General features: G+C 41.1%; 1 protein-coding gene across 2 annotated transcripts in view; it reads right to left on the bottom strand.

Moving 5' to 3' along the window:
* ARK2C (arkadia (RNF111) C-terminal like ring finger ubiquitin ligase 2C) overlaps nt 1-12,101 on the bottom strand; it is a 177,269-nt gene that overhangs the window by 25,660 nt on the left and 139,508 nt on the right. The window contains exons 2-3 of one of the 2 annotated variants that reach the window (XM_056824390.1): nt 5,806-6,121; nt 4,163-4,273 (exon numbers count right to left, since the gene is read on the bottom strand). In XM_056824390.1, the coding sequence (XP_056680368.1) occupies nt 4,163-4,273; nt 5,806-6,121 (427 nt within the window). The remainder of the gene's footprint in view (nt 1-4,162; nt 4,274-5,805; nt 6,122-12,101) is intronic. The other variant, XM_056824391.1, reaches the window with a different exon arrangement.

Below are 12,101 nucleotides of genomic sequence, written 5' to 3'. Positions count from 1 at the left end.
CAAGATGTTTCTGATGTAATAAATACAAGAATCAGAAAGTTTTTATTAAGTGTTTTCTTGCCAGGCAATGTACTGGGCACTAGGAATCCAAGACAAAAATGACACGGTCCCTGCCCTCAAGGAACTTACATTCTTTTGGAGAAAACAACATGAATTCATATGAACAAGGGCATGCTAGTCAATTCAAATAGGCGCTCAAAAAATCCCTCTATTCATACACTTTTATTTTAAACTATATTAGTATTTCCTCCATCACTTAAAAATAGACAATCAAAAGAAAAAATCAACTGTAAACTCTGCTGATGTCTGAGGTGCAAATGTTCACACTGATAAAGTCACAATCGGTTCTCAAGCCAGAGCTGACTCCATCCCATCCCTGCATGTCAGTAAATACAAACCCTATACAAAGTAAAGGATCAGACAGAAGAAAGAGGTAAGCAGCAAGAGAGATCAAGGAAGGCTTTGTGTAAGAGGAGGCATCTGAACCAAATGTTAAAGAAATCTAGGAATTCTAAGAGGCAATGAAGAAGAGGTAGTGCATTCCAGGCAAGAGATTCAGCCCATGCAAAAGCATAGGGTTAGTAAATTGATCATCATGTATAAGGAAAGGCAACTGGGATAATTTGATTTAGAACATAGAATGCATGAGGAGGAGTAAAGTTGAAGAAGACTTTAAAGGCTGGTTGGAGTCAGATTGAGAAGGGCTTTGAATGACAGAGTGATCTATAGTTTACCTTAAAGACAATAGGAAGTCACTGGAATGCTTAGAGAAGATGGAGTTGCTCAGATTTAAGCTTATGGGATATTTTTGCTTTGGCAGTTTATGGAGGATAGAAGGGAGTGAGGAGAGATGGAAGATGAATTATGAAGCTATTGGCATAATCCAGTCAAGAGATGCTGAGATTGTGAAGTTTCCTGATAGCGCTGTGAGGGAAGAGAAGGGGATGGATACAAGAGATGCTGTGGAAGTAGAAGTTATAAGGCTTGGCAATTGATTTGGACATGGGAAATGAGGAAGCATGAAGCATTGAGGGAGACCAGACCAAGAAGATGTTGCTGCCCTTTAAAGAATCCAAGAAATTAGGAAGAGGAACAGGTTCAGGAGAATAGAAAATAAGTACCATTTTGGACATACTGAATTTGAGATCTAGAAAATGTATATTTGGAAACTTCCAAAAAGCTGTTGGTGATGTGAGTCTCTAGTGCTCAAAATGTAGATCTGGGAGTTTCTTGCCTAGAAATGATAACTGAACACTTTGAAAGTTCATCAGATGACTGAGACAGAGTGTAGAGAGAGAAAAGGAGAGGCTCAGGATGGAGGCTTGGAGTCCACCCATAGTTAGGGATTGGGCAACAGAGGGTGGAGGCTGAGAAGAAATTGGGAAGGTAAGAAAAAAAGCAAGAAAGATCATGAAAGTCATGAAAGGAAAGGAGAGAAGAGTATTAAGGATGGGTGATCAACAGTATCGAATGCTGAAAGATACAGATAAGCAAGACCATAAGAACCAGCAATTAAAAGATCACTGAGGGAGGAGGTCTAGGATTCAAATCTGAACTCAGATACTTCCTAGCTATGTGACCCTGGGTAAGTCATTTAACCCCATAGCCTAGCCCTTACCACTCTTCTGCCTTGGAACCAATATACAATATTGATTCTAAAACAGAAAGTAAGATTTTTTTTAATTAAACAAAATTTTTAAGAGATATGGAGGTGGGCAGCTAGGTGGCTTAGTGGATTGAGAGCCAAGCCTATAAACAGGAGGTCCTGGGTTCAAATCTGATCTCAGATAGTTCTTAGCTATGTGGTCTGGGCAAGTCACATAACTCCCATTGCCTAGTCCTTACCACTCTTCTGCCTTAGAACTGATACTTATTAGTATTGATTCTAAGATGGAAAGTAAAGGCTAAAATGAGAGAAAAAGATCATTGAGACTACAAAATGGAATAGGAATTACAGGAACCAAAAAAAAAAAAAAGGAAGCTGAATACCATGCAATTATAATGTCCAAGCTTGACCCAAAAGGAGAGATGAGAAAATGTTCCTCGCTTCTTTCAAGAGTCTGGCAGCTATGGGTGTGGAAAAGATCATACATGCACTGTCAGATTCTGTTGATGTGTTGGGATTTTTTTTCCCTTTCAGTTTTTTATTTATTATAAAAGATTGCTCATTGGGTAGATAAGGGGAGAGGAATATATTAAGAGATTAAGTTTATATAAAACCAAAAGGTAAAAATATTTTTTTAAAAAGAAAAACCATTGGTAACTTTGAAGTGAGTAGCTTTAGTTGTTTTATGAGTGGTGTGAGTGAATGAATGAATGAAAAGTGTTTATTAAGCACTTACTATTTACTGGACCCTGTGTAAAATGAAGGGAATGCAAATACAAAAATAAATATAGTCTCTGAATTAAGGGAATTTGCATTCTCATAAGGGAAATTAACATAAAAGGGAGTGGTGGTCCAGGAAGATCAGTTTGGCTTGAGAAGTCACCGAAATGATGAAAGTAGCCATAGGACAACTGATTGGCATGTCTTTTCTAGGAGTGGTAGTGCTGGTTTGAGTATTGTTGCAAAGACTGGAGATCAAATTACAAGGGTGAGAAGTGAATAAGAGGAGAGATTTTAAAAAAATTAGTGAAAATTTTAAAAAGAGGCAAGATAGTAAGACATTGGGAAAGTAAGAATTTTTCTTTTTGGAGATTTCTTTGTTAGAGACGAGATATAGGATCAACTTAAGGTTTTTTTGAGGATGGATGAGATCTACTTTTATTTGCATAGAGCAGAAAATAGGGGAGTAGATAAACAGAGATTAAAGATTAGGGAATGAGAGATGGGAATAACTGTGGACTCAATCTGCCAGAAGAGGATGGAATATGGAAGAAGGATGGATCAAAACTGCAAGTAAAACCAGGGAAAGGTAATCTGGAGCTAAAGTTGGCAAGATATAAGCAATGATTGGGAGAAAATGCAAGAAATTAGAGAAGAGTAGAATAAAGCTGAACAGGTTGATGAGTCAATATTGGGAAGAGAGAAAAGTAATGCCAGATGTGATGGCCTGGGAAAATGTTGATGGATGAAAAGAGCTGGAGGTCACAGTGTGGATGAAGGATAGATGTGGGAGAAGTAAAGCCTAGAGAAAAATGGAATAACAGAAGACTATAGTAAGATAAAGGAATTCTAGAATGCTCAGTCCTAGAAAGGGAACCCTCATGGGTGATGGAAAGATCAAGGGTGCAATTCTTCTTGTACATATCTATGAAGTGGATTAAAGGAAAATGTCAGGAGAGTTGAGAGCATTAGTGAATTGAGGGATGAGGATGTTTGAAAGACCATCATTAAATAAGGTCAGAGGTTGGTGTGGAAAAGAAGACTGAGAGCAAGATATTAAACTCTTTGAGAAAGGAAGGAGAATCAACTTGGGCAGTTGGTAACTTGCTACCAAGACACAGAAAGGATAGCATATATCTCAATGGAATGAGAATCAAAGGAGGACTCCAAGTTGAGCATGTCTTCCACAATTCCATGAGAATTATTATCACCATTTTTGCAAATAATGATAATTCAGATTTCCATAGTGCCTTAGAGTTTGCAAAATGTTTTCTCTAACAACAACTATATGGAGTTGGATAATCATCTCAATTTGACAGAAGAAATTGAGACATTAAATGACTTGCCTAGGGTCACACAGCTTGCATATTATATCAGGGCTGTTGGTTCTATCCTTTGGCCAGTAACCACATAGAACTTTATGACTTCTTTTATACTGTGGTTTTTTTTTGTTATTTATAGATTCCCCCACCCCTACTACTACTACTACTAGACTGTAAGCTCTGTAGCAACTAGGTGGGTCCAGGTCTCCTTTGCTAGTATCACCCACAATCCCTAGCATAGACCCAGACATAGAATGGACAAATCAATAAGCTGTTCTCCTCTTACTATCTACCCTTTGGGAAGTCACACAGGGGCAGAAGAAGAACTTAGAGTAGACACTTAGATAAGAAAGTAGCCCTTAAGTCCTGCTTAAATTGATGAGAAAAAGAATCAGTACAGGCAAGAAATGTCTCCCACCTCCCCCACTTACTCTCTTATTCCCAGCTGCCCATACCCCATCTGTGCTCCCAGGACAGTGAAGGGAGGTAGACACAGGATGCCCAGGAGACTCACCAGTCGGTGCCCTCAGCCAAATACCTGGGCTGAGGCGTCTGTAGTTGATGGCTGAAGTCAAAGCCTGGATGCAGCCGGTGAGGGTGAACGGACACACGTTCCTGAGTCCGCCTGTGGCATAGACGCACTTGATTTAGGGCAGAGCTGCACATACTGCGACCCACCCCTACTATTCTCTCCAGGGATACAAGGACCCAACATCAGAGCTCCTAGTGCAGGGCCAGGTTCCTGGCCGTCCCTTCCAAGACCCCACAACTTCCAGGAAGCCTTACCAGAGGAATTCTACCCAATTCTTGTCATTCTAAGTTTTCCAGTTACCTCAAAGATCCCCAGCTAATCCAGGCTTAGTACTTGGATTTCTCATAGGTGGAATCTCGTCCCTTCCTCTCTCCAATTAAGGATCACAAATTTAGTGCTGATCAGATACCCTCAATTGTTTAGTTGTACTACACAGTTTTTTTCCACTATTTCCTTCCTCTCTCTCTCTCTCTCTCTCTCTCTCTCTCTCTCTCTCTCTCTCTCTCTCTCTCTCTCTCTCTCTCTCTCTCTCTCTCTCTCTTTCCTTCCTTCTTTCTTTCTTTCCTTTCTTTCTCCCTTACCTCTCGTCTTAGAATCAATACCATATACTGGTTCTAAGGCAGAAGAGTGGTAAGGGCTAGACAATGAAGGTTAAGTGACTTGTTCAGGGTCCCACAGCTAGGAAGTGTCCGAAACCAGATTTGAACCAGGACTTCCTATCTCAAGGCTTGGCTCCCAGTCCACTGAGCCACCTAGCTGCCCTCCTTCCATTTCCTTTTTAATTCTTGTTACAAGGGGAGGTTGGCTGGGTTGGGGAATAGGGAGGGATATTTGCATTCAGAAATGAATGTGATGTGAAAACCAAAGGCACCAAATTAAAGAAAAAAAAAAGATTTAGAGCAAGAAGGGACTTTAGAAGGCATCTCTTCCAGTCCCCTCAGATGCCTGGCACGTAGTCGTTTAATAAATGCTTGTTGGATGATTACTGATGAGGAACTGAAGCCCACAGAAGGTAAGTGACTTGTCCAAGGTTATAGAATAGCAGGCAGGGCTGAGAACTGAACACAGATTCTTTGGCTTCAAATTCAGCATGCTTTTCACAGCAGCCTGCAGCCTCTTTATCTCCTGTTTCTCCTCAATACCGATCCTCTAATCTGGTCAGGTCCATTTCCCCCATCATTTTCTTGCTAGTATGCCCCATATATTCCCACCTCCATGGTTATTATGTTGCTTCACCAATCCACATCCTATTTATCCTTCAAAGTACCAGCTCCTCCAGGAAGTTTTCTCTGATTCCCATCATTCTCTGTCCTGTGACAGAGATTTCCTTATGAATCAGAGCCTTGCCTTATCTGGCAACTCTAGTTAGCCATTAAGAAGTCATTCCATTTACTGAGACAAAATCTCTCCCCATAAACCACAGGGCTTGGCACAGTGTGGTTGCTCTGGCAGTGGTGGTGGTTGCTGATGGCCAACAAGTCTAAGGCCAAACTTCTCACTCATGCCCTGGAAGTTCCTAAGGAATGAATGGCCTCCCAGGTGAGGATGCCTTCGAGACCTGAATGGAGAAGGATCTCTCCATTCCCCAGAGCCCCCCTGGCCTGGCCCTAATTGCAGTCACTCACCTAGGGTGTGAGACCAGCCTGCGGTGTTGGGCCTCAAGGAGCTGCTGCTGGAGGAGGTATTGCTGGTGCAGGGCCTGAGGTAGGAAGGAGGGACCTGTGACGTCCTGGAACGGGAGGGTGGGCAGCGGGGTCAGGGGCTGGTGGAGGGTGCCGCTGTGCTGGTGGGCCGGGGCCATGTGGGGACTGAGGCCCGGCTGGGACTGCACAGGATGCGCGATGGGGAAGTCCGTAGTGAGCTGCTGTGGCTGGGGGGGACCCAAGTGGAAATGGCGGCAGGAGGTAGCGTGAGGATGCTGAGACCTTTGAAAAGGGGCACCTGGGGAGACAAGGAGAGGAAAAAGACTATTAGGACCCATATAGAGCACCTAGCAAACAGCTCAATATAATCAGAGTTAGAAACTATCTTCTAAAAGCAGAGCATTGATTTCAGGTGAAGAATCAAGGTTATAAGGTTCTGCTTTGATGAATAGATAACCAATTATGATTTATTGTTGGCATGCAAATAAAGTGGTTGCAAAGGTCCTTGAAAACAATTTCCCTATTGTTGAGTAAGCAAACCCTCCCTGAAGCGAGCTTTCTGACCCTATTAATTTGTTGAGTAAACCCTTCCAAGATGCTATAAAGAAGCACCTCAGTTCAGTCCCTTTCTTAATTATTAGGAGACCTCCTTACTCAATTAATTCAACAGACTAAAGCCCTAGAAGGAAGGAAGCAAGCAAGCAAGCAAGGAAGCAAGGAAGCAAGCAAAGAAGGAAGGAAGAAAGCAAGCAAGGAGGGAAGGGTCATAATTGGGACAGAGAACTTCTAGGGCATGTTCTAGACTTGGTTCATATTCAGTCCAGCTTTCATCTCCAGGCCTGGACAGTGATCACTGACATTCAGAAAAATGTCCTGAGGCCCTGCAAGATCCTTAATCAGCCATGATTCCATTCTATTCTTACCAACTCTCTACTTCCTAGGAAAGTAGATCATGACATTTTTAAAGATTGTCAACAATGGTTGAAACCAAAAGAATTTCTATTTAACCTTGAGTTTACCAGAAAATTCAATTACCCAGAGGTTCCATTCCCAGAGAACTCCAGCTAATCAAGATTTCACTCTATTATGAATTCTAAATGCACAAGGTTCAAATTAATGAGATTTTCCTGTATCACAGAAAGCCCACCAAGGTTTGAAGAATCAAAATTTTAGAGTTGGAAGAGAACTTGGACCTCATATAATCCAGTGGTTCTTAACCTGGGGTTCATGAACTTAAAAAAATATTGACAGGTATATTTCAACATAATTTGTTTCTTTTGCAATTCCATGTACTTTATTTTATGAACTTTAAGATAATTCTGAGAAGGGGCTCTTAGATTTGTATCAGACTGCTAAAGGGGTCCATAACACAAAAATGTTAAGAATCTTTGATCTAGTTCAACCTCCTCTTTATGCAAACAAGATCCATTCAGTTCCACCTCCATGGAATCATTTTGAATCAAACTTACAATATGTGAAATGATGTAAGAATTAGAGGAAAAGGACCTGAGACAGATAACAAAGAAAAGAAATGAAGGAGAGGTTAAAAAAGAGAAACTGAAACCAAAAAAAGGGGAAGGAAAAAGGGATACAGATAAATAGATAAAATGTTTATTTAGATAGAATATTTGTTTACATAGATAAAATATTTATTTATGTAGATAAATATTTATTTATTTAGATAGATGATAGAATATCTATTTAGATAGATTAGGTAGACAGACAGACAGACAGACAGATAGATAGATAGATAGATAGATAGATAGATGGATGGAGAGATGGATGGATGGATGGATGATGGATGGATGGATGGATAGATAGATAGATAGATATAGATGGATGGATAGATGGATGGATGGATGGATGGATGGATGAATGGATGGATGGATAGATAGATAGAAAGATAGATGGATAGATAGATAGATAGATAGATAGATAGATAGATAGATAGATAGATAATATTTATTAAGCCTTATGTGCCATTGCTATGTGTCAGAAACCATGCTAAGTGCCTAAGCATACAAATACAATAAAAAAGGTAGTCCCTGTCCTCAGGGAGATTATGTTCTCCTGGTGAAAGACATTTATATTTTTTATTTATATATATAATATATATAAAATAAATAATTAAATGATAAAGGGGAGCTAGAATGGGGTAGAGGAGATAATAGAGTTAGGAGGCAGTATGGTCTGGAAGGGAAATGGTGATCAATAAATGACATGGAAACCTGGTTCCAAGCAAGATAGAGAAAAAATCACCTGTCAAAGTCCTAAGAGGAAAATGGAAGTGGGTAGGAAAAAACAAAAGAGAGAAAGGGAAGATCAGTTGAAGTGTTTGAAGGAAGGGACAAAGCCTTGAAGGAATGAAACTAAGCCCTTTAAAGGCCTTCTCCATAAATTGTCAGAGGCTCCTTTCTGTCTCAAACTCTTTTGACAAGTATTAAAGACCTCTACAATCTGACTCCAATCTGGCTTTCCAGCTGCCTCCTCCCCTGCCTAGACTGTCCACTTGGCCAAGACATTGTAGTCATTGTGTACTGAAAACATCCTTGCCTTTGCTGGTGCTATTTCCCCCTGCCTGGTATGCCTTCCTCTTTAAAGTTGATCTTGTTTACTCTTCAAGGTCAAGTCTTACCTGTTCTGTGAAAATTTCTCTGATTACTCTGCCCATAATGCCCTCTTCCTCTGGCCAACAGAACTCACTGTACCAAGAGCCATAACTAGTGTAGGAGACCTCATGACCCCAAATATGGAAGTCATTGATGATACTTCTACTTTTGGACGTATAAATGGGATGGAAGTTTAGTGTCTGGTTATCAGGAATATATAGTAAGCTCTCTCTCCACAGCAACTCCTTCCTAGCTCAACTCTTCCCTATTCCCAACAGAAAGGTTCTCCCCAGCACAACCTTCATGATGGCTATGGGTCTAGGTATCCCCTCCATCTCCCCACAGGTAGAGTGCCAGCGTCCCTCCATCACAGAACGCTGTGATAGGGGTATGCGGATAAATGTTTAACAACTGAATCTTTACCAAAAAATAGCATGCAGCATACTTTTAACTTTAGTCTTCTCAATATTTTCTCCATCACTTTCTTAAAACTAATAAACAAAACAAGCCCTGCTTTATACCATTTGCTGATTTCCTAGTTATGTAAATGTTCACAATGAAAATTTAACAATTGGCTATCCTGGTAGGATCTGGCTTCCACTGATTGTGTCCCCAGGTCCCAGATCTTCCACTTGCCCCAAATGACCAAATTCCTAATTACAGTTCTGTCTTATCTGGCAATGAATCATATACTTCCCACTTTACTGGGAACTGAGACTTTTCTACCTGATTAGACTTGTAGGTTCCCTGAGAAAGACTAGGTCTTAGGGCAGCTTGATGGCTCAGGAGATAAGAGTGACATGCCTGAAAATAGGAGGTGCTGGATTCAAATTCAACCTCAGATACTTCCCAACTGTGTGACCCTGGGCAAGTCACTTACCCCCAATGGCTTGGCCATTACCACTCTTCTGCCTTGGAACCAATACTTAGTATTGATTCTAAGATAGATGGTAAGGATTAAAAAAAAAAAAAGGTCTAGGTCTTAACCTTCTTTGTATGCCTCATATAGGACTGAAAAATCTTATATATTTTGAGAATCTTAGGGCTGGGGAAAGAAATGTGCTAGAGTCAACTCATACAGGCTCTTTGGGTGGTTGCATTTACTGTATGAGTATTTAATGTCTCATAAATCAGCAGATGCCATAAATCAGGCTGGATTTATTTTTTGGCTAATATTCTGGACAAGAAGCAACAGATAAAATGTAAATAATACAGAAAAATTTAGAAGTGCCTCGTGGTTTTTGTTTGTTTGTTTTGAAGAGCTAGTTATTAAATGTTTACTTTCACACCCCTGGCTGGACCTAACCCTAGAATTTACTTAATTCAAATTATTTAGTCATATTACAGATGAGGAAACAGAGACTCAGAGATGTTGTAGCTTGCCTCAAATCAAAACACTAGTGAGTGGCACCACAGAGACCCAAACCTGGATATTCTGATTCCAAATCTGGTGATTTTTCTACTACTTTTTGATTAACAAATGAATCAGTTAGCAGACTCATTCATTTCTTCATGGATGAATCAAGTGATGGATTGATTAATTGATTGATCTTCAGGGACATCAGAATCCTGCCGAGGTGTTTTAACTCCAAATCACGAACTTGTCAGGTAGGGAGCCATCTGTCTTCTTCATCCCCCATGAGCACCAATGGGACTCATCCCATTTGGGAGAATCAACTGTTTCAATCTTCCTGTGAAATACCGCTGCTTGGATTGGGGCAAGACCTTCAATGACTGAGCTTTCAGGTTTCTGTTGGAGGCCATCACTGCTTATTAGAAGCAGTAATAATAAAACCTGCCCAGGCAGATGTTCTCTCTACCCTTCTAAGGCTGGCAGAACTCAAATCGACATGTTTAAGATTAAAGCCGACAAGATGGACAGTGAGAGACAGGAGGAGGGAACACTTTGATTCTGACTGCTAATATTTTGGGTACTTTCCAACTGCAAAGCACTGTCTCCCTTATAGCTTGGTACCTCCATCCTCTTCTACAATCACTGTTTGAGGACATCTGGGCAGCCCTCCTCATAATAGAACAATGGACAATCTGAGCTGGAAAGGATTTTATAGGTCATCTAGCCCAAGCCCCTCATTTTACAGATGTGGAAATACAGTCTTTGCTGTTCCTTTCTTAGACCCACATTCTCGGGCTAGAATTCAAGCCCCCTAAGGATTGGGGGGATCCTTAGGGAATAATGGGAGGGGTAAGGAGATGAGGAAATTAGCAGAAGGGACAGTTTTCTTAGGCTCCCTCCCTCCTTGGCTTTCAGACAGCTCTTCCATCGTCTGCTGAAACTCCTCCCATCAGATCCAGGCCCTTAACTTCAGATCCATTCCTTTGAAACCATATTCTATAAGTAGTGCTTATTGAAGTGTTACCTAAGAACAGCTTAAAGTATTACCCCTTTGCAGGGTTTAGAATCCTGAGAGAGAGGGCAGGGAGAAGAAGAGAGTGAAATAGAAGCAGAGAGAGAGAGAGAGAGAGAGAGAGAGAGAGAGAGAGAGAGAGAGAGAGAGAGAGAGAGAGAGAGAGAGAGAGAGAGAGAGAAAGAGAGGGGGGGAGAGATGGGGAAGGAGGGAGAGAGGGAGAGAGAGAGAGGGAGAGAAAGAGAGAGGAGAGAGAGAAGAGAGAGAAAAAGAGAGAGGGAGGGAGGGAGCAAGAGAGAGAAAAAGAGAGAGTGGGGAGAGAGAGAGAAAAAAAGAGAGAGTGGAGAGAGAGGGAGGGAGGGAAAGAGAGAAGGAAGGAGAGATGGGGAGAGGGAGAAGGAGAGATGGAGAGGGGGGTAGGAGAGAGAGAGAGGAAAGAGAAAAGAGAGAGTGGGAGAGAGAATAAGAGAGGGGAAGAGAGAGGGGGAGGGACAGGGACAGGGAGAGTAGAATAGAGCAGAATAATTAGATTACTCTGAAAGCCTAGGTTGGGGTAGAGTCATCAGAAGGACCTATGTGGGATGATGGCTAGATAGGAAGGAGTGGACAGAAGTAAAAATTCTTTGTGGCCCAAGTAGGTTTGTAGGAGTTGGGTAAGTCAACTGTTGCTTTATGAGACTTTGAAAAGTCCTCCTCACCAAAAAGTCTCTCTCAGTGGCCTAGCACAATGCCTAAAATTCCCTCCTAAAGGCAAAAGCGTTTTGAGAAAATAATTTGAGTTAAATAATTATCTCTAAAATACCACTATTAAAATACCCATATATACTCTGGATAGTTAACATATTACCATGGATCAACACCTTCCTGAGGGGTTGGGACACAGATAATAACATTTTGATGGGGCAGGCAAAGATAAGGAGCATGGGGGTGGGGATGGTGGTGAAAGGAGACTTGGGAAGGTGTTTAAGAGGGGAGAGGGAAGATGAGGGTATAAAAAATCTAGGGTAAAAATTCACCAAAAGCAGAAGAATGAAGGTTAATTATGTTACATTGCTTAGGCTCTTAAATTGGGAGCGGATAACAAAGCCACCAATGAACCATGAAGGCTGAACATACATAGATTGAATTTGGTGTTTATGTTTTGTGTTTGGTAAGGCCAATAAAATCAATCTGATGCATATTTAAAGATCTTCACATGGTGACTGTATCACACCATAGTGAGCTATGTGTATGTAGATCATATAAATGCCTAATATTTGCATTATTTTCATAAGCCAAATGAAGCATCTTTGTTAACAGCTAT

The sequence above is a fragment of the Monodelphis domestica genome, chromosome 3, assembly GCF_027887165.1.
Source record: "Monodelphis domestica isolate mMonDom1 chromosome 3, mMonDom1.pri, whole genome shotgun sequence".
NCBI lineage: Eukaryota > Metazoa > Chordata > Mammalia > Didelphimorphia > Didelphidae > Monodelphis > Monodelphis domestica.
The sequence above is the reverse complement of the archived record's forward strand: the minus strand, read 5'-3'. Positions and strand labels throughout refer to the sequence as shown.